We start from the raw sequence: 21572 nt of genomic DNA, 5'->3' as shown, positions 1-21572 counted from the left end.
AGTTCTACCGCCGGACGAGCAGGTAGATGTACTCGCCGACCGTCACCTTCGAGATATGCCGGTAGTCGCCGGTCAACGCCATCAAGAGGCCGCCAAACGAGATGTACGCCGTCACTTCCTCCCCTGTCCCATCGTCGAACTTGTACACCTGCGGTAACAAGGCGATAAGCTGGGCACGCATGGATGTGAGGGAGAATCGAATCACCTTGCCGTACATCACGTACTCCCAGTCGTCTGCGAGACCGCCCTCGATGTCTGCTCGCCAACCTCCTGACTGCGCGCTCTTGTCCGCATCCGGGTTGAGCGTCGTTGCCAATGCGAGCGAGAAAGTCGAGCTCTCGGGAAGCTGAATCAGGTCGGTGTTGATCTGCAGGTAGATTGTCAGTATTGATCATCAGCAAGCGAGGCTGTGAGGTAGACGAACGTCGAGGGTGAGGCGCATGTCGTGGTTGCTCGACTTGCCGGCAACGCGCGAGACTGGGGATAGGTGGGTCAGCACGTATAGCCAACACTCTCAGCTCAGCTCAGTAATCTACCGCGGTCGAACTTCTTGCCGTCTGCGAGGTCCGCGAGGAAGTCAGCTCGACCAGCTACAGACAATAGAGACAGACGGTCACGCGCACCCTTGTCGACAGCAGAGACAGTGAACACATCGGTGAAGACGATCGCGTCGGAGACTGCCGCGGCGGCCATGGCGGAGTGAGGCTTGAAGGCGGGGTCGAGGAGGAGATGGAGGACCGGGTGAGCGGAGAGCTGCGCGGGTGCTCGCGAGGCGTGGTGCTTGTTGTGTAGCTTCTACGAGACTGCACGTAGCTCAGCCAGGCAGCAGCTTGTTGTGGCCTTGTCTAGAGGAGGACGAGCTTGCCCTGGAAGGTTGACCGTCAACCGCTCGCATCAAATCGCTAGAACGCCGCACTGCAGCGACGAGCTATCGCTGCACACACTGCGCACAGATACCTTGCGACTCTCGTGCTACCCAGAGCTGTTCGGGCCTGTTTTGGCGTCTCATCACTCCGAACCATTGCGCTTGCTGTATACGCCCATCACGAGACGCAGCTCATTGGAGAGCACATGACAGCTCCGCGATAGGCTTTGCTGCTTCTACGCTCCCGCAAATACTGCGCGCGAGGTGATCGACGTCTGCTCTTCTCTCGCTGCTGTACCACGTTCGCTAAGCCTCACCATCTTGCCGATGTGCACGCTTATGACAGCTCACACAGGATCTGAATGCCCATCTCCAGGCAACGCAAGGCGGCTCCACAAGCTATTGTGTCAGCAGCGCTCTTGGCCCGCCGCGACCTCGTCTCGTGCGCGCTGTATCAGAACAACGTGGCTTCCGCTCGCCCATGAATCGCTTCACTTATGCATCAGATATTGCACAACACGCTAACAGGATGCGAGGGAGCAAGCTGAACGCCGAGCACGGCGGTCCAGAAGCTGCAGACATGCGACCTGATCCGGTTACTCCACCGGCCTGCACGACATTTGACGGCGTCCAGCAGCACTTGTAGAGCAAACCACGTTCCACCTCACACCCAGCGTCTCGAGTGACCACGACTGTGGCAAGTAGCTACGAGGTGCGCTAGGTGGACCCGACATGGTGATGTGGACGAGTGGCATGGCAGCCATGCCCGCTCGATGATACTCCGACCCTCTGAGCATGTACGCTCGGCGCTGAGCATTGCTTGAGCGAGGTCTCTCGCCCTCTCTGCGGCGACGTCGACGGGCAAGACTGGTGGGTCAGCTCCACGCCGTGTCCCTCGACCGCCAACGCGCTGTACCGCAATGCCACCGCTGCTGCGAGGTGGCACAATGTCTGCGACAGGTCTGTGTGACAGTAGACCGGTGCTGACTCCGCAGAGAGGACTGCTTGCACGCTTGGAACAGGAGTCCGACGCTTCGGCATTTGCCGAGCGACGATCTTCTGGCTCAGCTGGCAGAAGCGGCCGACGCTACGCTCTCTGCGGGGCATACAGCTGATATCTGGGGTCTTCAGGGTGCGCGAACTCCGTAAAGAGCCTGGAGCGGCGACGTCGCGGCGGCAGGCGAGTCAGAGCGGGAGAGACGGTTGGGGAGGAGCGCTTCGGAGTTTGCTGCATCGCGGCAACGTCGACTAGGTACCCTCCCTCTGCTCGGTTGACGAGGCTCTGGACGAGGGCCCCAAGGGCAGCTCGGTGCAGCAGGGAAGTAACGCTGCATACCGCCGCTCCTTTGATCCCTTTCAGAAGGCACGGCGTCTCTCCCTCGTCACATTTCATTGACCCACTAGGGGCTGACGAGGATCCGCAGGAAGTTCTTCGCGGGTGTGCAGAACCTCGACCGGAAGAAGCGGTGCGTTCTCGCCCATCAGACTGTGCCCACGGAGGCCGGCCTCAATTGACTGAAGGACAGGTCTGTCGACCCTGGCCACTCCTCCCGATCGTTCCAGCGGACCAGTCTCACCTCAAGGAACACCGACGAAAGGCGCTGGCCTGATACATTGAGCGAGCAGGAAGGCATCGTGCGGTCCCTTCAGGCGAATGCCGCGACGGCGGACAGACAGCTGACACTTTGCCCCGTTCCTCGTGTCCCTTCACCTTCGAGCGCTCAAGTGCAGCTGAAGCCGTTGAGGGGCTTTGCCTTGGCTGGATCATTGCAGTTGTTGGCGGCGCAGAGTGGCTCATTGCTTGAGAAGGTCGAACCGACTTACGCTCTACTTCGCTGCTTCGCTCACCAACTTCTGCTCACAAGCGCCCTCGAGCACTTCCTCCTCGCGACCATCGACAAGTGGCTCGCAAGGCGTGCGCTCGACACGGATGAACGCGCCTGTGCTGACCCAAGGATGGACAAAATCCTGCTCTACATCTCGCTATGCTACCTGAGACTGGTCGCCGAGTTCCGCCTGCCCTACGAGCTCTTGCAGCTCTGCCACGAGCACCGCCCAAGCCCGCTCGAGCGTGTCCCACAGCGCCGCATCGCTCATCTCGAGACTCGCCGCATCGAGCCAAACCTCGCGCACGCGCGATAACCGCATCACCAGCCCGTCTAGCGCCGCGTTCAGCGACGATCGAGTCTTTCCGGTGCTCGGTAGCTGCGTCCGTGCAGCTGGCGGACTCAGCAGGCCGGCGAGCAGCGCGGCAGGCGATCCGTCGTAAATGTATCGGTGGAGGAGGGGCCAGGAGGGTCGGCAGGGAACCTCGACGCGCACAAGGCGGAGGAGAACCGAATTGTCGCGCATTGCATAGGCGTCGGCACAGTCGGGACGCTTGCTCAGGTGAGCAAGCACCGGGCACTGCAGTGCCCACAGCAGGCCGTGCACCGGCGTGCGATACGGCTCGTGGCCATCGGCGAAATGGATGTCGAGAACATGAGTTGGTGGACAGAGGGTTGCGGCGGAGGTTTTGCAGCGGATGAGCGAGGGATTGTGGACGGAGGCATCGGGCGGCGGCAGGTCCTCAAGCAGTCGGGCAGCCTGACCCGCTTGCAGGAGCTCAAGCGCTGCGCCTGAAGGTGAGTACACTCTCTGGCCTGCAGAGGTGGGCATGAAACAGCTTACCGAGTCCTCGCAGCGTTGCGAGCGTGAACGCCAACGTCGCGCCCGACTCCTTCAACTCCTCATCGAGGTCCAGGTCGTCCAGCTGGACAGGCCGGTGCGCAAGAGGTGGTGGCAGGCGCGTCGGCACGCGAAAGCGACCGTCTACTACACCGAAAGGCGGGAAGCCAAGATGGCCGTGATCGGGTCTCGCTTTGATACCAGGCAGACGCTCGCTGCGAGGCATGCCTGCGCAGTCCATGCAGGCGTCTAGCCCGAGAAAGAAGCAGGCGGACCCTGTACAAGGCGCTCCAGGGTCTACCGGTGGCCACGGAGGATTTCGTTCATCGTCGTGCTGCGGTTTCAAGGCGCCGGGCCAAATCACGAGGAATTGAAACCCAAACCCCGCGCTCGCCTGTCCGAGACGCTGCTTCCCTTTGACTCGTCTTCCCAAGCGTCCCGCTTCCTATTGGCGCTGCAGATCTCATCTGGCTCAGCGGGCGATTTCTCCCGGCTCCAGATGAGCGGGAGCTGCACCTCGGAGCCGGGTTGCTCTCGTGTTCGCCTCATCCCCTGACACATTCGCTCAAAGGACTGTGGAGAGAGGAGGCCGTACTTACAGTGGCTCCGCACAGTGGGCGAGCCTCGGTCCGCAGCTGAGTCGTGACCGTTCGGCATTTACTTTGCGTTGGCGGGCTCGCTCGATCCCAAAATGGTGGCGGCTGCCGTGGGAAAGCGTATCGTCCGCGAGTCGGCGAGTCGGCGCCGCCACTATCCACCACAGCTCGAGAGGCGTGCGAGCTTGGCCTCTCCTACCTCCGGCCGTCCGAGTTCGACGACCTGGGTCAATGTGAGGCGAGGGCCAACGCAGACGCTGAGGCAACTGTTGCCACCCTGTACCCTGTAAGACACGAGCGCGTTACTCGCCGCGAGATGCGCGCGAGGCAAGCGCGAGGAGTCGAGACTCGGCTCAATCCGAATGAGGTTGATGCAGCCAAGCAGAGGGCAGCCAAACCAGCTACCAGCGGCGTTGTCAGTCGACGCTTCGAGAACACATGCATTTGGTTGCAAGACAGACAGCGTCAGGCTGAACTGGAGTTGTCTTGCTGGACGGGAGCTGCGGATGCAGACTCGCGCGAGTCGTGCGTTACGATTCTCGCGCCACCCATCTCAAGCGTGGTGACCTCCGGTTGTCCGCTCCCCTGCGTTGAATGTACCAGAGCACGAGCTGCGAGCGTCCTTTTGTAGCATTTACTTGAAGCACGACCTTCGAGCCGGATGGCAGGGCACCGCGCTGGGAGGTGGCCGGCAAGAGAGCACGTCCGCCCAGCACGAGAGCTTCAAAAGCAGTGCCACAGAGTGGCAGACGCATGCCCGTGCCAGGCGTTCGACGATGCGTCAGGCTCCGAAGGAAGCAGGAGGTGGACGAGCAGGGGGGACCGGTAAACGGCGGTGGTCGCAGGGGCTCAACCAGCTCCTACGAGCGGCGCAGCGTGTGCCTACTAGCACACTCAGCGGCGCGTCGCTGCAGAAGCGTGTGTCGAGACGGAGCGAGAGGAGCGACTTCGCTCAACCGTGAGGTCGACCTCGAACCTGGACCGACAAGCAGTCCGCGAGCTTGTCCTGCAAGGCCGCGGCAGACCAGCGCAGTCTTGAACGTCACGGAACCGTCCGGTCCCCGCGAACTGCGCTTCGTCGAGTCGAGGGCGTCTCCGCTCACCGTCCTCAATCGTCCTCGGGGTAGCATGGCCGCACCGCCGCGATACACGACCGCGACGGCGTTCCTCGAGCAGGTGTCTACCGTAGACATCCTCTCGTACCCGGTCCCGACCAGCGGACCCGTCGACGAGACTGCCCCGACCCCGGCCCTCGCCCAGGCAGACCACGCCCTCTACAGCTCGACGTTCGTGCCCAGGACCGCAGACGGCGGCCCGTCAACTGGCTTCGTGCTCGCACGAGTGCTCGAGGACGGGTATGCCCTCGAGTTGCGCTGGGTCGCCTTCTCGCGCACTCCTGCCTCTGCGGCCCTCGATGGAAACTCGCCCAATCCGTTCAGCGACCTCGATGGCCACCCGGGCACCCTGCCTCCCGTCCGCTTCGTCTTCCCTTCCCGCCTCGTCCCCTCACCCGCCTTCGTCGTCTCGCCATCCTCGAACCGTCTGCAGCTCCTCTGTCTCACGGAGAAGGGCTACCTCTACAACCTCGACTTTTCCCTCGCCAGCCTCTTCTACGACAAGGAAGAGCTCGCCGAAGGCAACTGGAGCGAGGAGTTCAAGGTCGGGAGCCTGGATGAACGGCTGCCGGTGCTCGTCCACGGAGTAGACGAGGGCCGGGTTATCGTGGGCTGCGAAGACGGTCACGTCGTGAGCGTCGAGCTGGCGCAGGGAGAAGGTGCGCACAGGCTGCTGAAAGATGTGGCGGCAGGGACTGACGGTGTCTCCTGCAGACGGCGCTCTTGTCGAGACGGAGCTGCGATCTCCTGCCAGCTTCTCGATGCGCTCGCTCATTCCCTCCTTCTCGACCCGCAACTTTGCGTCACCAACCAAGCATGCCCGCCCCATTTCGCAATCAAGCGCTGCGACGACGCAGCTCCTCTCGCTCGCCTCGACTCCCTCCACCGACGATGTTTCGCCCATCGCCTTTGGCGTGACTCGCGATCGCAAACTGCGCATCTGGAATCTCGACTCGGGCACATGCTTCCGCGCGATCGACTTGCCTCGCCCCGCCTCCGCCTCGACAAGCGTCGGTCTCGCGGCCGATCTCTCCCTGAACTCGCCGCAAGCCGCGCATCTCGGCGCCCTTCTCCCGCCAACCCCACAGCCGCTCGTGAAGGTCATCGCCGGCAACCCTTTCACCTCGTACACCTCGTACCTCGCCCTCTTCAGCCCCGCGTCGAGCACGTCCCCGGCCGTCTTCGTCCTCTACGGCTTCACGTCAGACCCCTCGACAGGCGATCTGAGCGAGCTTACGCCCGTCACCGAGCGCGTGTGCCCGACCGGCGCTCTCGGCGCTCTGGTCGATTTCCAGGTCCAGCGCATGGACTTGGCGGGCGATGCCAAGTGGACGCTGTGGACGTGCTGGGACGAGAATGGCGTGAGCGAGCTTCGCACGATCGGGCTCAGCGAGCTCGAAAGCGCCGTCACTGCGGGTGACGCCGATGGCGAGGAGTGGGCCGTGGTCGAGCGCGGCACGGCGGCGCAGACTGCGCGCTGGACTGCGGCCTACTTCGACGACCAGCTGCGCGACTCGAGCGTCTCGGTCGCCGACACGTTCCTCCGTCACATCGCCTCGCCAGGCCGCTACCCGCCTGCAACTCTCGAGTACGCACTCGAGATGTACGAGGACGTCGTTCTCGGCGAGCTGGAGGCGGCGAACGTCGCGGCGCCCGACGCGTTCTCGCTCGAATACCCGACGCCGCTCGAGCGCGCCGCCAGCGTCGTTGGCGCGACTGTCGTTCTCGAGCAATCCCCGCAGACGGGCGCGATCCTCCACGAGGAGTACAATAAGCAAGTCAAGCTCGAGTGGCTTCGCTTCGTCGCGTTCTTGAACGAGTCGCGCGCGGCTGCGCTCTTTCCGACGTGCCTCGTGACCGACGAGCAGCGCGGCATCGCCGCCGTCGTCGGTCGCGACAGTATTGCAGTGCCGATCGTCCGCGAGGCGGTGCAAACGCTGCAGTCGCTCTCGACCGCCGAGATCTCTGCCTCAATGGCGGATCCTCAAGGTCTCTTCGACCTCCCGCCATCCATCTCGACCGACTACGCCCTTCGCGCCGACATCCTCCCCCTCCTCGCCATCGTCCGTTCGCTCAACTCGCTCCTCTCGAACAACGACCTCCGCAACCTCAACCAGACGCTTCGCGCGCGTCTCTGCGCACCACAAGCAGGCGAGCTGCTCGAGGACCTCGCGCTCGACTTGTTCGAGAAGACGCTCGAACCAGCGCTCAGCGACGATGCAGTCCAGCAGGTCGCGGCGGAGCTCGCCAAGCTTGACAGCGCTGAGCGCGCAGTCGACACGTTCGTGCGCTTGATCACCACCGAGCAGCTCCCGTGCGTCGACATGGACGGCGGCGATGCGCAGGCGACAACAGATTTGGCGAACGGCTTGCTCGTCGAAGCTTTCACGACCAGCATCGATGCCCGCTATGAGCTCGCCAAGGGGCTCACTGCGCTCCTGCTCGTCGTTTGGGCCGCCGAAGACGAGGGCGCGCCCGAGTCGGATGCCGTGCTCACCTCGTCATCGCCGGACCGCCTCTTTTCCCGCCTCGACCAGACGACCTCGACCGTCTTCACCGCGCTCCATGCGCTCGCAAGCCTGCAGTGGCTGGCTGCCGAGGTGTCGACCCCTTCGCCCGAGGGTCTCGCCGCGGTGCAGAAGGAGCTGCAAGGCCCGCAGGACGACCCGATGATCTCGCGCTTCGGCGAGCTCCGCATGCACGAGTCGAGCGGCGCCGCACAGACCGAGGTCATGCCCGTCCCGACGTACGGCCTGCTGAGCGCGCTCCTGCGTGTTCCCGGCTACGCCCCCAGGATCCTCCCCGCCTCGCGCTCGTCACTCCCCGTCGCGCTCGCATACGCTGTCGCCGATACCTGCCGTTCCTTCGGCGTCCTGCCTCCGGCATCGGCAGCAGCAATCACCGCTACGCCCGCGGCCACGGTGCTCGGCATGCGGTTGCAGCAGCTGGAACTGCCGAGGCAGGCCGGCGAGTGGGTCGAGATGTGGCCGAGGACGGCGGGCATGAGCTACGTGCGCGGGAGGGCATTGCTCGGCTTGCTCAATGGCGACGAGGCGCAGGAAGCTTTCAAGGAGGCGGCGAGCGGACTCTGTGCGTGTCACGATTAATCTCTCGGCTCGCTAGGACCTCGCTTACTCGGTACTCGTCCGCAGACACTGCCAGTCTGGATCTGGACGATGACGACGTGGACGACGAGGACCCTGCAACCGCTCTGTCTCTCGTCGTACCTTCCCCAGCCGCGACCACGCTCTCGCAGTACTACTTCCATCTCGTCTCGCTCTTCGTCCCGACACCCTTCGACGGGTCAATCGCACACTTCGCCCAGCTTGCGCTCGGCGCCTTCGAGCAGGAAGGCACGGTCAACGAGGTCGTCGAGAAGGAGCTTTGGACCAAGCTCTTCCGCAGCTACGCCGCGCTCGGCATTTACGACCGCGCGTACAACGCAATCATGTCGACGCCCTATCACGAGACGTGAGGTGCTTTCCCCTCTTGCTCGCCGCATTTCCTTGACATTCTTCACCTGCAGGCAAATGACCTGCCTCGCGCACTTCATCTCGGTCGTCTGCGAGAACGGCGCCGCCTCGCTCCTCACAACGTTCTCCTTCACCGGTCTTGAGGCGGACCTGGAGCGCAACCTCGCTTTCCGCGCTCGCAACTCGGATCCGCTGGCAAGCCCCAACTACGCCAGAGTGCTCTACGCTTACCACGTCGCCAAGGGCGACTACCGCAGCGGTACGATATCCGGCTCCTTTGTCGCCTTTGTTCGCGGCTGAATTTCTGCCCCTCGCGCAGCTGCCACCGTCATGTTCCAGCTGGGACGCCGGCTTGGCGACCTCTCGACGCGATCCGGCGAGCTCTTCAGCGAGATCGCCATGCTGCAGTGCCAGAGCTACCTCGCGGCGACGAACGCCCTTTCTCTCGTCACGAAAGACCACGCGTGGTTCGCAGTCCACAGCGGGGACGACGTGCATCGGGTCCGTCAGCTCTTCAGCTCGGTCCGAAAGTGGATTCACGCTGACATGGACCTCAGCAGGGCAACAAGCGTCGCAAGCTTGCGTTCCATATCCCGGAGGAGGAGTTCGACCCGGCTGCGGCAACGCCTCCGCTCGAAGTGATCGAGTTGGCCGATGTTTGCAAGGAGTACAGCCTCGCACTCGCGCGACTGCAGCTCGCAGGAGACTTCCCGGAGCTCGAGCGGACGAGTATGTCTGCCTGAATCCATACGGTTGCGACAGCAGATACTGACACCTTGTCTTGCAGACCTCCACCTTGATTCCGCTTCGGTCGTTGCGCTCTTTTCGCAGAGCGGCAAGTTCGACCAGGCCTTCGCGACGGCACGGGTGCTCGATGTCGAACTTACGTCGGTGTTCGAGTCGCTCGCGGAACGCTGCGTCACGCTGGCACTCAACGCGGACATGTGCGTACATGGTCGTTGCACCTCCTCGAAGCTGAATTGCCTGACTTTTTATCTCGGCGCAGCACGGAGGATGTAGCCTGGGTCGCGTATTCGGAAGAGGCGGCAACGTGGGAAGGCTCGCTGTCTTCCAAGGCGTGGCGATTGCTCGAGCGGCATCTCGAGCGGCATGACGACCCCATCACTTTTCGGTACCGCATTGTGGCGCTTGAGCAAACTCTTGCGATCAACCGGGGCCGCAAGCCGCCCGCCTTCGTCACCGACTTCCTCGCACGACACGACCTTCCTTCTCTCCTGCGCCTGCTCATCAAGCATGACCGCTTGGACGATGCCTTCCAGTACAGCCTCGGCGCTCTCAAAGTCTGTCGCTACCTCGATTTTCCGCGTGATGTCACCCTGACTCTCCTTGGATCTTCCTCGCAGACTACGTCCACCCCGACAACCGTCTCGAGCCTGTCTTCGCCCTATGCGCTGTACGACCAGCTTCTCGCAATCCCTCCTGGCGAAGCGTCGTCGCTGTCGGACGATGTTCTCAAGCAGCGACAGAAGGAGCTGCGCGATGCGCTCGAGGTGCGCTTCGCTGCGCTCGACAAGGCGGACAGTGCGGCGCGACGTGCGTGAGTACAACGGGCGTGATTAGCGTGTAATGCCCTACGTGCGCATAGCGCGATCAAACGGTGCGAGTCCGTGATGACGAGGAGGAGGATCGTGCAGCGTGGTCGACACGGTGATCCGCCCGACGGACGAGCTCCCTCGCTTCGTATCTTTCCCAGTCAGCGCGTCCCGTCTATCAACTCGGCTTTGACAAAGTTCTTAGCTTGTGACTGTGCCGACGCGAGTCTCTCGCTTACCTTTCTGTTGCTCCTCGCTTCTTCCGCTGTTCCACCGTCGCTTCATCAATGTCCTGCCTCGCCTTACCTTTTCTGCGGTCAGGGAAGACCGCCCCGACGGCCACGCTCTAGTCATAGGCGCCATCGACCTCGTGAGCCTCGCTCGACCGCTCGCGGCAGAACCACACCTCGTTCGCGACATGCTCGAGGGCAAGGTTGATGCCGCGAAAGGCTCGAATTTCGCCAGTGTCGCTTTGTTTGTGGACGTAACAAGAGCTTCCAGCCACAGCTAACGCACTCGCTCACACCCGAGCGAGCTCTCGACCGCGGCGGCGCGAATGACCAGCATCGCTGAGCGCAAGCCCGTTCCAATCTGCACGACCAGGAGATCGTCGACGGGCTCCATGCAAAATCGTCGGGCAACAAGGACGAGTCCTAAGTCCAAGCCGGACGAGAGACAAGCGATGAGAGGGAAATGGACGACCTCTGGAGAGGCCAGACGCAAACGTGGAGGCGCACGAACGACTTCATGCTGCCTCTCGTGCACTGATTCGTCGTTCATCTGAGCTGTAGAAGCGCAACCCAGTGCTCCACAGGAGAGAAGAGCGCAAGCGCGCGCAAGTCGGGAGTGATGCGCTCGGCGCTGAACGGCGCTGCGTCGCCGAGCGGCGTTGCATCGCCGACCCGGCGAGATCGCCGCGCTCTCGGACACCGATCCCTCGCTTCGCCCCCTTCCCGCCTTGCTGACTGCTGTGCTTACTCTAGAAGCTTCTGCCTTCCTTAGACGCTGCCTCTCCCGCTCCCTCTCTTGCACCTTTGCCCACCTCGTTCTCCACCTTCTTTCTCCTGCACTTGGTCATCATGTCGCCCCTCGCCACGCCCGTCACGTTCGCCCGCTCGGGCAAGGTCGCCCCGACGGCTACGCTCAAGTCTGCCATGACGTGCGTTCTCCTCCAGTCCAGGTCTCTCCAGCTAGGTGTTGCGGAGCTCACCGCCTGATTGTCCGCAGTGAGCGCCTCTGCACGTACGACCAAGACAACCTCGACGAGCGCGGCAAGCCGACGCCCGAGTACGAACACCTGTACAAGGTGTGGGGCGAGGGCAAGATTGGCGTGATTGTGCTCGGCAACATCCCCATTGACCGGGAAGGTCTCGAGGCAAAGAAGAATGCCATCATCGACGCCCGCTCGGTGCGTCCCTTTCGACGTCGCGCTGTGCAAGCTCGTGTCAGAGTCTGTGCGGCTGACCCTCTGCGTCTGTGCGACAGCCCTGGGACCCGGTCGCGGCGTTCAAGCCCGTCATTGCCGCTGCGAAGGCGCATGTGAGTGTACAATGCGTCAGACCTTCCTGCAACAGCAAGCTAATGATTATCTCTGTGACAGGGATCGCTTGTCATTGGCCAGCTTACGCACGGCGGCCGTCAGGTCTCGGAGGAGGTGACCAAGGTAGGTCGCAGCCTTCTCAACCGCTATTTCCCTGCACGAGGCTCACAGCTTGCACTGCCACAGACTCCCGTCTCTTCCTCCGACTTGCAGTGCCCGCCGCTGGGCGGCATGACCTTTGCCAAGCCTCGCCCTCTCACCGTTTCCGAGATTGACGGGCTCGTCAAGGCTTGGGGCTATGGTGCGAAGGTCCTGTACGAGGCGGGCGCCGACGGCGCGCAGATGCATTCGGCGCACGGCTACCTCCTGTAGGTCCCCATGCCTGTGATCTTGTCTGCGACTCGAGGGTTGACGCTTTCCTGTCGGTCCGCAGCTCGCAGTTCCTGTCCGGCCGTGTCAACCAGCGCACCGACGACTACGGCGGCACGCTCGAGAACCGCTTCCGGATCGTGAAGCGCGTGGTCGAGGAGATGAGGCGGCAGGTTCCGGATGAGAAGTTTATCCTGTCGAGTGCGTGGCTTCCTCCCTTTCAGCCGCCTCTGCTGCATCAGCGATCTCCTGCCTATCTTATCCGTGTATGATTCCTGACACTTGCTCGAATCGCTCCACAGTCAAGATCAACAGTGCCGACTTCTCGGACGGCGGTCTCACGCTCGAGGAGTCGCGTCAGGTCTGCATCTGGCTCGACGAGATGGGCCTCGACTTGATTGAGCTCTCAGGCGGCACGTACGAGAGCATGGCGTTCGAGGTGCGTCAATCACCGCCGTCTGCGCCCTCTTTCGGGACCCGGCACTGACCGGGTCGTTTGTCGGGAGCAGCACAAGAAGGAGTCGACCAAGGCTCGCGAGGGCTACTTTGTCGAGTTTTCCGAGGCGATCCGCCCGCACATCAAGACGGCCAAGCTTGCGGTCACGGGCGGCTTCCGCTCCAAGAAGGCCATGGACGATGCGATCGAGAAGGGCGTGACCGACATTCTCGGTCTCGCGCGCCCGCTGACGGCAGAGCCGCACCTCATTCGCGACATGATCGACGGCAAGACGCAGGCTGCGCGCGACTCGAAGATGGTGCGTGCCGTGCGGAAGCCTCCATCATGTCTCGACACGCCGTGCTGACCGCTTCCTTTCGCGCGCAGCCCCCGGCTCTCTCGACCGGTGCGTCGATCATGCAGATCGGCAACATGTCGCGCGGCGAGCCGATCGCCGACCTCAACGACGAGAAGGTCGTCCAGGAGATCGTGGCGGCGTTGACGGGCCAGGCGCCCGAGAAGAAGCAGGGCCAGGAGACGAGCAGTTACGAGAAGAGCGAGAACAAGCTCTAGACATAGACTGCATAAAGAAGCGTAGCATCGCAATACCACAAGCCAAGTCGTTCAAACACTTTCAGCCGACGGAGCGTGGGCGACTTGAGGGAGCGGCAGAGCGCTCGGGCGAAAGCCAAGGGCCTTCAAGAATCACGACGCCAACAGAGCAGCACACTGTGAGTGTCAACGAGGCTTACAACGACTGGGAGGCGGCGGGCAAGCGAGGGCAGAGCAAAACGGAGCTGCTCGCGGCGAAGTCGAAACGAGGTCGCGCCTCACCTGCTGCCCGCCTCGCCTCGTCTCGCGCTGCATCCGAGCGCTTGGCTGTGCTCGCAGTGACTCGAGCGTCTCGCCAGCTTCCGATGGCCCGGGCCAGTGCTCCCTCGGAAGCGCCAGACGAGGTGCGTTGCGCGCTGGAATGGGCTGACGGCGAGACAGAGCCGCGCTCGAACGGGGCCTCGTGCGCGCGACTGACCCCTCGGACGGGCTGCGTGCATGCAGGAACAGACTCGCGACAGTCCCCTCACCCGACGCACCCGCGCAATCCAGCCCCGAGAGGCCAAAGTCGCGTGCGCTTCTCCCCGCTCTCATCCTCACCTCGCGCCCGCCGCGAGACAACAACTTGCGCGCTCACCTCGTCCTGCGCCGCCCTGCAGGTCGCTCGTGATCGAGCGCGATGACCAGCTCACCAACCTCTTCGTCGCCGTGCGCGACAAGGCAAAGCCCGCAGAGTTCGAGGCAGGGTTGAGGGGCAGGAAACGCCGGAAGCTGGCAGATGCGCCGGCCGAGCAGGAGGCGCTGGCGGGGCTTGATGACTTCAAGCAGCGCTACAGCGACGTGCAGGGGTGCGTGCGCTCGCATGCCCGGTCCCCTGAACGCACCCTAACTTGCGACTTGCTTCCGCTCGCACAGCCTCAAGCTGCTTGACCTCGCCCTTCCGCCTCTCTCGCCCAGTCCGCCACCTGTATCAGCAGCCGCGTCAGCCTCACCAATGCCTCTCGCAGCGGCGCAGCTTGCATTGGGCGAGGTCGTCAACGATTCGGAGGAGGACGCAGAGGGTGAAGAAGAGGACGAGGAGATGGCCGTCGCCGAATCGCTTGCACCGCCAGGAGTGTCCGTCACGACTACGACGGCGACCACAGCATCGTCGTCTACGAACGGGACAAGGACGGCAGATCCTTCTGTGACAGCGTCGCCCGCTCTCCTACCGACCGGCAACCCGAATGCTTCCCTCCTGGCCACAACTGGCACACACTCCGAGACCGTCTCGCCCTCTCCCGCCCCTGCCGGTCCCGCTCCCGCCACTATCTCGCCTTCATTGCTCGCTCCCCCTTCTGCGCCGGCAACCGTTTCCCCTCAACCTTCCGCTCCCGCCATCCCCTATGTTCCCGTCCCACCTTACCAGTCTCTCTTCGGTATCCACGAGATCTCCTCGGATTACACCTCGGAGCTGCCGCCCGTCCCGCACCCTATTCTCCGCAACCGCCTCAACATGTCGCTGGCGCTCAAGAACAATTCCAAGAAGGGCAGCAAGTCGATCGAGCCCGCTCCGCCGTCGCACGGACTCCAACCCGATCTGTACAAGCTGCACGTGCGCGCTCAGCACATGGGCGCCAAGTCGTTCCTCGGCCCGGGCAAGCGCGTGCACAATGCCCTGTCGACGCGCGAGTGGGACGTCGGGATCGACGAGATGCGCGCGATCCGCGCGTTCGAGCGCATCGAGCAGCTCAAGCAGGACCGGGGTTGGAGCTTCCGCCAGCTGAAGAAGCAGCGCGTTGGAGTCGCACCCAAGGCGCATTGGGACCACCTGCTCGACGAGATGGTACGCTTGGCCCCGTTGACTTGTTCTTACCTCGAGCACCCAACCCACATACTCTGTCCCGCAGCGCTGGCTCCAGACCGACTTCCGCCAGGAAACGCGGTGGAAGGTGGTCACGGCCTACAAGGTCGCGCGAGCGTGCCGGACGTACCATCGCGCCTCGCCCGACGAGCGCGTGCGCTTGCGCGTGCGGACACGACCGCCGCGCGTGTTGAGCGACGACGAGCTTGCCGCGCGGTTGGAAGGCCGTGCCGATGCGGATGAAGGGGAGGAGAAAGAGGCGGCGGCGGCGATGGAGGTGGAAGGGGCGGAAGAGCAGGTACCGCAACGGCAAGACAAGGGAAAGGGAAAGGCGCAGGGCGAAGACGAGGAGAAGGACGAGGAGAAGGCGGACGATGAAGATGCGGCGGGAGAGGCGGATGCGGATGCGGACGGCGAGGCAGACGAGTCGACGCCTGCTGCGCTGAGCGTCCCGCCCACCGCCACCACGTCGGCGACAGCCACTCCCGCTCCAGGCGCGGTACCTGTCGCCAATGCCCCGGCTGGAGCGGGCAAAGCTGGCGGCAGCGCCGGTAATGAGGCAGCTCCGTCCAGCTCGATGTCACGCGCGCAGGCTGCGCAGCTCGAAGCGCAACGAGCCCACGCGCAGGCGCAGCATATCCAGAAGCTCATCACCTTCCGCAATCCCATCTTCGACGCTTCGCTTGACGAGACGATCGTCGACCCTCTCGTCCTCGCCGCCCTCCGCGACGCCGCCTCGCCCGCCGCCTCTCTCGCACCAAAACACTCGCCCGCCTCTCTGTCTACTTGTGAGGCTGAGAAGGTTGCCGAGGATGACCCCTTCCTTTCCTACGATTTCGCCGCCCTCTTCCCCGACCTGCCAGCCTACTCGAGTTTCGTCGTCGCGAACGATGCCGCGTCCGAGCGTCGCTGCGAGGAGTCGTCGGCCTATTCCGGTCGCCTCGCCATCGTCTCGAAGTTGTTCGAGAACAAGCCTCTGCTCATCAGCACGCTCGAGCCCGGGCGAACGCGTACCGCGAAGGGCTGGACGCCGGCGACCTCCACGGTCCTCGAGGATACGAAGGACCTGCCCGATCCTCGCGAACAGCCGCCGACCTCGGCATCTGCGCTCTTTGCCGGCCGCAAGCCGAAGGACGCGACGCTCGGCGACGTGCTCGTCAAGCCGGCCGAGGTCGCCAACGCCGAGCTGCGCGCGTCCACCGTACTGTGGCTACCCGAGGAGGACCAGAAGCTGCTCGCGTTGCAGAGGCAGTACGGCTTCAACTGGCAGCTGATCGCCCAGGTCTTCAACCTCACAACGCACCGCCCGTCATCGGACCACCGCCTCGCGTGGGACGTGTACGACCGCTGGGACAAGCTTGTCGGCCCGGGAAGCAAGAAGACGCTGCCGGACGGGACCGAGATCGTCAAGCCGCCGCCCGAGTGGATCCCGCCTCTCGACAAGTCGACCGGCCGATCCTTCCCCATTATCGGCGATGGCAGCAAGAAGAAGGCGCGACACGTGACGATTCTCGAGGCGATGAAGAAGGTGCAGAAGAAGCGCGAGTTGTGGGCGTCCAAGCAGCCTCGTACGTTTCTCGCTCCTTCGCCCGCGCTTGCGATTCCCTCTGACCGTGCGATCAATTGCACACAGCGCCCGGCTTCCCTCGCCGCATCAACATGAGCATGCACGACTCGCACAACCTACCGCCGCGGCCGAATTGGTCGCCGATGGAGTGGTCTATCTACAAGGCCGAGCAGGAGCAGCAGAAGCTCCGCGTGCGGCAGCAGCAGCAGGTGCAGGCGGCTCAGCAGGCGGCCCTCCAGCAGCAGCAGCAGCAACAACAACAACAACAGCAGCAGCAGCAGCAACCCAATTCGGCTGGCGGCCAGCGCTACCCGCAGCAGCAAGTCCCGTCGGGCAGCTTTGCAGGCCAGCCCGGGCAACAAGGCCCGCCTCGCCCGCAGTCTGCTCTGCCGCACCAGATGGCGTCCGCTGCGCACGCCTCGTCGCCGAACGGCGCCCCCGTCGCTCTGCCCGGCTCGCCAAGCGCAAACGGCACGCCGCCCGTCGCGATGCCGCTCTCGAACGGGGCGGGCTCGCCCGTGCAGGCGCCGCAGCTCACGCCCGAGCAGCTCCAGATGCTCCAGCAGCGGCAGCGCGAGATGCTCCAGGCGCAGGCGCAGGCGGTCGCGGCGCAGCGGCAGGCGCAGGCCCAGGCGCACGCGCAGGCTCAAGCGAACGGTGCCGCTGAATAGACGTTTTTCCTCCCTCTTCTTGAATGGTAGTGGGTGTTGTGCAGTAGCTGCGTAGAATAAGGAGCAGCAACGAGTCAAGCAGTACCGAATCAACTTCTCGCTCGCGTTTTCGCTTCTCGGAGGACACGTGAGGACGAGGGCTGATTCCAACATCGCCCTCCTGCCGTGTACGCGATCTAGTCCACCGTCTCTGCAAGCGTGTCGAGCGCGCCAAAGCGCTCGAAGAACTTCTCGAAGAGGTCGATGAGGTACGCCATGTCCTTGACGCCGCCCATCTCGCGAACGCTGCGCGCAGCAATCGTCGCGGTCAGCATCTGATCCCTCTGCACAGCACAGGCACAGTGCAGGGCAGAATTCCGCTTGATGAACGCACCTGTGCATCGAGAGGATGGGCGCGCCAATGTCAACCGTGCGAAGGCCGATCTTCGAGACGAGCGGACCGACTGCACGACGACTTCGGTCAACTCAGCTCTGCAGCGGAGACGCTCGGCCTTCCGGTACTCAGCAGGGGACTGCGGGGGACGTACTCGTTGACCCGCACGCCATGTCGTTGCGCACCAGCAGCTCCTGCAGCGGGACGCCGGCCTCGGCCGCGACTCGGCGCAGCGGGAAGACGGTCTGGCTCGTGGTCGCGTACCGCTGCTTGCTGTTCGTCTTGATGGCGATACCGGCGTTGATGAGCGGGCTGCGGGAGAAACGTCAGCTTGTAAGCGCAGGACAGGCGAGGGAGTGGACGGGATGCGCACCGGTGGTTCTCCTCGTGCTTCTCAACGAACGACGGGTGGATCGAGTGGCCGACATCGGTGCTGTCCGGGAGGAGGTTATTAGCACGAGGGAGCGTCGAAGCAGTAGAGGGCGTAAAGGAGGCGCACGAAAGCAGGAACGAGCTCGCCATGGTCCGCTGGTACGCCTCTGCCTCGCTCTCGCCCTCGCCCCTGAGCGCGACCGAGACGCGCTCGAACACGCTCTCGATAAAGTTGCTCTCGGCGCCGTACGCCGAGACGGAGCCGACCTCTTCGTTGTCGAAGAGGGCAATCATCGACACGCGGCCGTCCGAGGGCGCGGACGACTGGGACGAGCGGATGAGGCCTTCGAGCGCGGCGTAGGACGAGAAGAGGTTGTCGATGCGCGACGAGAAGATGAACTCGTTCTGGGAGGGAGGGGAGAGAGGCGATTCAGTCCAACCCTTCGACTCGACAGACCGGCCAGCGCGGTGTGACTGCGACAGGCCCGGCCACGTCATCGAAAGCGCAGACGCACGAGGGCACCGCCGATGGTCGCAGGCTGCACGTCGTACAAGCTGAGCTCAAAGTCGTGGATCTGCGCGGGCGTGACCTGCTCGCCGAGCTCGTCGCTGAGCTTGCGCGCGACCGTGTGCAAGAGTACGGGGCTGTGGTGGCTCGAGATGTCGAGCGGGTCGGCGAACGACACCTCGGCGGACGAATTGTTGTCTTGGACAAAGGCGCGGTTGAGCTCCTTGTTGGCGAGCGAGAGGATCGGGACCTGCTGCGTCTCCGAGTTGTAGTGGAACTTTTCGTTCTGGTCCCGCGCGAGGTGGATCGCGAGCGTCGGCATGCGCAGGATCGGCTCGTCGATCTGCACGAGGTGCGACGTGTAGTCGGAAGCGCCCTTCGCGCCCGAGAGCGTCACGCGGCCGGCGATGCCGAGGTCGCGGTCCATCCATGTTGCCTGTGGGGTCCGCGTGCGTCAGGACGGCACTACTATCAATGGCAGCGCCATTTGTGCAGCGGCCCTGCGATAACCAGGCTGCAGACGCGAGCGAGCCGCCGACGCACCCACAACCCGCCGCCATACGTCTCTACGCCGACCTGGGTGAACCCGACCTTTTCGCGCTTCGAGACGGGCTTGACGATGAACCTGGGCGAGTCGGTGTGGCACCCGACGACCGAGATCCCGAGGGGCTTTGCCTTGTGGTTGCCGTCGCCGTCGGCGATGCGCGGCGGGACGGTGAAGGCGATGAGGGACGACTGGTTGCGCGTGACGTAGTACTTGCCGCCGTGCTGCACCTTGCTGCTGGACCACGACTCGCGCTCGTGCAGCCTGGCGAATGAAAGGGTGGGCGGTCAGCTTCGAGGTGCCGGAGAACGAGGAGAGGGAGAGGGTGGGGTCGCGCACCGCGAGAAGCCAGCGGACTCGAGCTGCGAGACGCAGGAAGCAACAGCGTGGAACGGGGTCGGGCTCGCCGACACGAACGAGAGGAAGCCGCGGGCGGGAGCGAGAGCAGAGAGCGGAGGAGCGCTCATCGTCTGCGGCAGCGACGAGGGCGAGGGGCGCTCGGCCGGGAGGTCAGTGGGGCTTCTGCGAGGGCGGCACTTCAGTCTGCGCTCACCATCTGCTGGCGGTGGGTTGGGAGCAAGAGCGCAAGCACGCGGGTCCGCAAGAGGCCCCACCTCGACCACCGCGCGGCGCTTTCTCCACGTCGTGCAAAGGTGCAGCAGAGGAGCAGCGACAGCAGTGCGTGTTGCACGTTCCACGGCGAGACTCAAACGAGAATCATGGCGAGACAATCTACCGCCGCGCGACCTGCTTCTCCCTTCCTCCGGCGCCAGCTCCTCCGCCCTTCATCCCTACACGTCGACAACCCGCGCCACGCTGCCCTCACGCCTACTGTATTCCCAGCCCCACTCGCACGCAGCCGCAAGTCGTCGCGCGAGCCGCTCGACGACGCGGAACGCCGGGCGCGCCGGTACCGCGCCTCCTGGTACCGCCGCATCCGCATCCGCACGAATGCGCCGCCGCCATCGCCGAACACGCCCTCCGCCGCCCCGCGCTTCGCCGCGCGGAAGATGCGCATCATTCCGAGGCTCGCCTCGGACTTGCTCCTAGTCGCGGGCGCGAGCGCCGTGAGCGCGCGCTGAACGCGACAAGGCGGTCGACGCAGCCGTCGCTCGACCTTGAGTCTGCTGAGCGCGTCGAGCTCGGTCTCGCCCGCGGTGCCGAGGGCGAAGAGCGCAAGGTGGGCGGGTGCGCGAAGGCAGGCGGGAGAGGGATGGTCCGGCGGGGAGCGGACGGAGGGCAAGGGCGCGGGCGAGGTCGCGCTGCTCCGCGCAGAGCGGCGCGGGACGCGCGTGCGTCCCCTTGAACCAGGCGCCCGACAGCTCCGTCGTGACCGAGGCGCGACAACGCGGCGACGTGGCCTTCCCAACCCGCTCGGAGGTTGCCTGATCAGGGGAGGGCGAGCTTGTGCGCCCTGCAGAAGCGCAGGAAGGCCTCTGGCGGGTCGCACCGCGCCGTGATCGTGTGCCTCTTGCCCGTCTCTTTTGCCCATGACTGCAGCAACGCGCTGAATCAGCTCTGATTTTGCACGACCTTGTTAATTTGCGCATGGCGAGACGACGCAACGCACGTAGAAGCTCAGAGAGGACGAGTGCAGGAGGACGTGGTCGAGCGGGACGCCGACGTCGGCGAGCGCTTCGGCATGAGGTGCCGTCGGCGCGAGCTTGAAGTCGCCGACGATGGGCGCTATTCGGGGCAAAGCGGGTCAGCCAGAGGCACACACAGACTGGGGAAAGCGTCGGACCCTTGAGGACGTCGGCGCAGTGGACGCGGAGCTGGTGCTTGCGGCCGGTTTCGGGCTCGAGGCGGAGGAGCGAGAAGTGCGGCTGCGAGGTGGGGGTCGTGGGTGAGCTTGCGCACTCGGGGCCAGGCTCGCTTCGAGACGCACGGCCGAGCTGAGGCACTCCCAGCGGGTGCGGGCTGCGACGCCTTCGGAGTCGTCTACGCGGACGCGGAGGTCTCCGACGGCGAGCGGCTGGTCGACGAGGCCCGCGAAGCCCGGGCGGAGCTGGCCATGTACGACGGCGAGGTAGTCTTTGCGGACGAGGTTCTGCTGGAACTGCTGGGCGAGGCGCTTTGCGATCGGGGCGGACTTGGCGAGGACGAGACAGCCCGAGACGGCCTGCGAGGTGGGGGATGAGTGCGGGTGCAGTGCTGGTTACGTGCGAGCGAGGGGAAGCGCACCTTGTCGAGGCGGTGTACGGGAAAGAGGGTCGGGGACTCGGGGCGGGCCTCGAGGGCTGCGGGTGCAGTGCGAGGTGAGCGGGGGTCGGAGCTAGAGGAGGGAGCGAGGGGCTCACCGGCGAAGGTGTGGTCCCAAAGGTGGCGCGCGGGGCTGCCGTGCTGCCCCTGGAGTGCTGCGCCCTTGGGCTTGTCGAACACGAGGTGATTGGCGTCCTCAAAGACGATGCGGGGGAGCTCCCGAGGCGGAGGAGGAGGACGAGGAGGACGGGGGTGGGCGGTGCGAGGGGGAGCGGTGCGAGCGAGGGTGCGGGCTGCTGCCATGCCTGCTCAGCTCTCTGTGGACT

The 21572-nt window shown here is 64.3% G+C and overlaps 8 protein-coding genes across 8 annotated transcripts; 4 read left to right on the top strand and 4 right to left on the bottom strand.

Annotated features, from left to right (window-relative positions):
• Window positions 1-4: 4 nt before the first annotated feature.
• RPB8 (DNA-directed RNA polymerase core subunit RPB8) lies at window positions 5-693 on the bottom strand (the record flags this gene model as incomplete). Its single annotated transcript, XM_076645672.1, has 5 exons — window positions 5-148; window positions 206-367; window positions 425-477; window positions 537-557; window positions 624-693. 5 exons carry the CDS (start codon window positions 691-693, stop codon window positions 5-7), a joined length of 450 nt encoding a protein of 149 aa, XP_076508542.1.
• Window positions 694-2848: 2155 nt separating this feature from the next.
• On the bottom strand, window positions 2849-3758 carry JCM10292_004336 (uncharacterized protein; the record flags this gene model as incomplete). The annotated part of the gene is made up of 2 exons (XM_076645671.1): window positions 2849-3483; window positions 3536-3758. 2 exons carry the CDS (start codon window positions 3756-3758, stop codon window positions 2849-2851), a joined length of 858 nt encoding a protein of 285 aa, XP_076508541.1.
• A 1498-nt stretch (window positions 3759-5256) lies between these two features.
• On the top strand, window positions 5257-10278 carry JCM10292_004335 (uncharacterized protein; the record flags this gene model as incomplete). The annotated part of the gene is made up of 9 exons (XM_076645670.1): window positions 5257-5902; window positions 5958-8333; window positions 8396-8714; window positions 8770-8975; window positions 9036-9217; window positions 9277-9445; window positions 9504-9660; window positions 9723-10017; window positions 10081-10278. 9 exons carry the CDS (start codon window positions 5257-5259, stop codon window positions 10276-10278), a joined length of 4548 nt encoding a protein of 1515 aa, XP_076508540.1.
• Window positions 10279-11348: 1070 nt separating this feature from the next.
• JCM10292_004334 (NADH:flavin oxidoreductase/NADH oxidase family protein) lies at window positions 11349-13187 on the top strand (the record flags this gene model as incomplete). The annotated part of the gene is made up of 9 exons (XM_076645669.1): window positions 11349-11428; window positions 11497-11677; window positions 11755-11808; window positions 11870-11932; window positions 11996-12177; window positions 12243-12379; window positions 12481-12617; window positions 12688-12933; window positions 13002-13187. 9 exons carry the CDS (start codon window positions 11349-11351, stop codon window positions 13185-13187), a joined length of 1266 nt encoding a protein of 421 aa, XP_076508539.1.
• A 344-nt stretch (window positions 13188-13531) lies between these two features.
• On the top strand, window positions 13532-17247 carry JCM10292_004333 (uncharacterized protein; the record flags this gene model as incomplete). The annotated part of the gene is made up of 6 exons (XM_076645668.1): window positions 13532-13570; window positions 13671-13738; window positions 13826-14014; window positions 14082-14991; window positions 15056-16577; window positions 16643-17247. The coding sequence occupies 6 exons, from the start codon at window positions 13532-13534 to the stop codon at window positions 17245-17247; spliced, it is 3333 nt and encodes a 1110-aa protein (XP_076508538.1).
• A 176-nt stretch (window positions 17248-17423) lies between these two features.
• On the bottom strand, window positions 17424-19511 carry JCM10292_004332 (M18 family aminopeptidase; the record flags this gene model as incomplete). The annotated part of the gene is made up of 8 exons (XM_076645667.1): window positions 17424-17532; window positions 17621-17690; window positions 17775-17932; window positions 17994-18053; window positions 18120-18397; window positions 18508-18936; window positions 19044-19308; window positions 19384-19511. The coding sequence occupies 8 exons, from the start codon at window positions 19509-19511 to the stop codon at window positions 17424-17426; spliced, it is 1497 nt and encodes a 498-aa protein (XP_076508537.1).
• Window positions 19512-19763: 252 nt separating this feature from the next.
• On the top strand, window positions 19764-20126 carry JCM10292_004331 (uncharacterized protein; the record flags this gene model as incomplete). The annotated part of the gene is made up of 1 exon (XM_076645666.1): window positions 19764-20126. One exon carries the CDS (start codon window positions 19764-19766, stop codon window positions 20124-20126), a length of 363 nt encoding a protein of 120 aa, XP_076508536.1.
• A 307-nt stretch (window positions 20127-20433) lies between these two features.
• On the bottom strand, window positions 20434-21549 carry JCM10292_004330 (RluA family pseudouridine synthase; the record flags this gene model as incomplete). The annotated part of the gene is made up of 6 exons (XM_076645665.1): window positions 20434-20538; window positions 20615-20730; window positions 20789-20870; window positions 20933-21166; window positions 21229-21284; window positions 21345-21549. The coding sequence occupies 6 exons, from the start codon at window positions 21547-21549 to the stop codon at window positions 20434-20436; spliced, it is 798 nt and encodes a 265-aa protein (XP_076508535.1).
• Window positions 21550-21572: the final 23 nt, after the last annotated feature.

The sequence above is a fragment of the Rhodotorula paludigena genome (genome assembly GCF_050403205.1).
Source record: "Rhodotorula paludigena JCM10292 DNA, Rt_paludigena_JCM10292v1_ctg2, whole genome shotgun sequence".
In the NCBI taxonomy this organism is placed as follows: domain Eukaryota; kingdom Fungi; phylum Basidiomycota; class Microbotryomycetes; order Sporidiobolales; family Sporidiobolaceae; genus Rhodotorula; species Rhodotorula paludigena.
The sequence above is the reverse complement of the archived record's forward strand: the minus strand, read 5'-3'. Positions and strand labels throughout refer to the sequence as shown.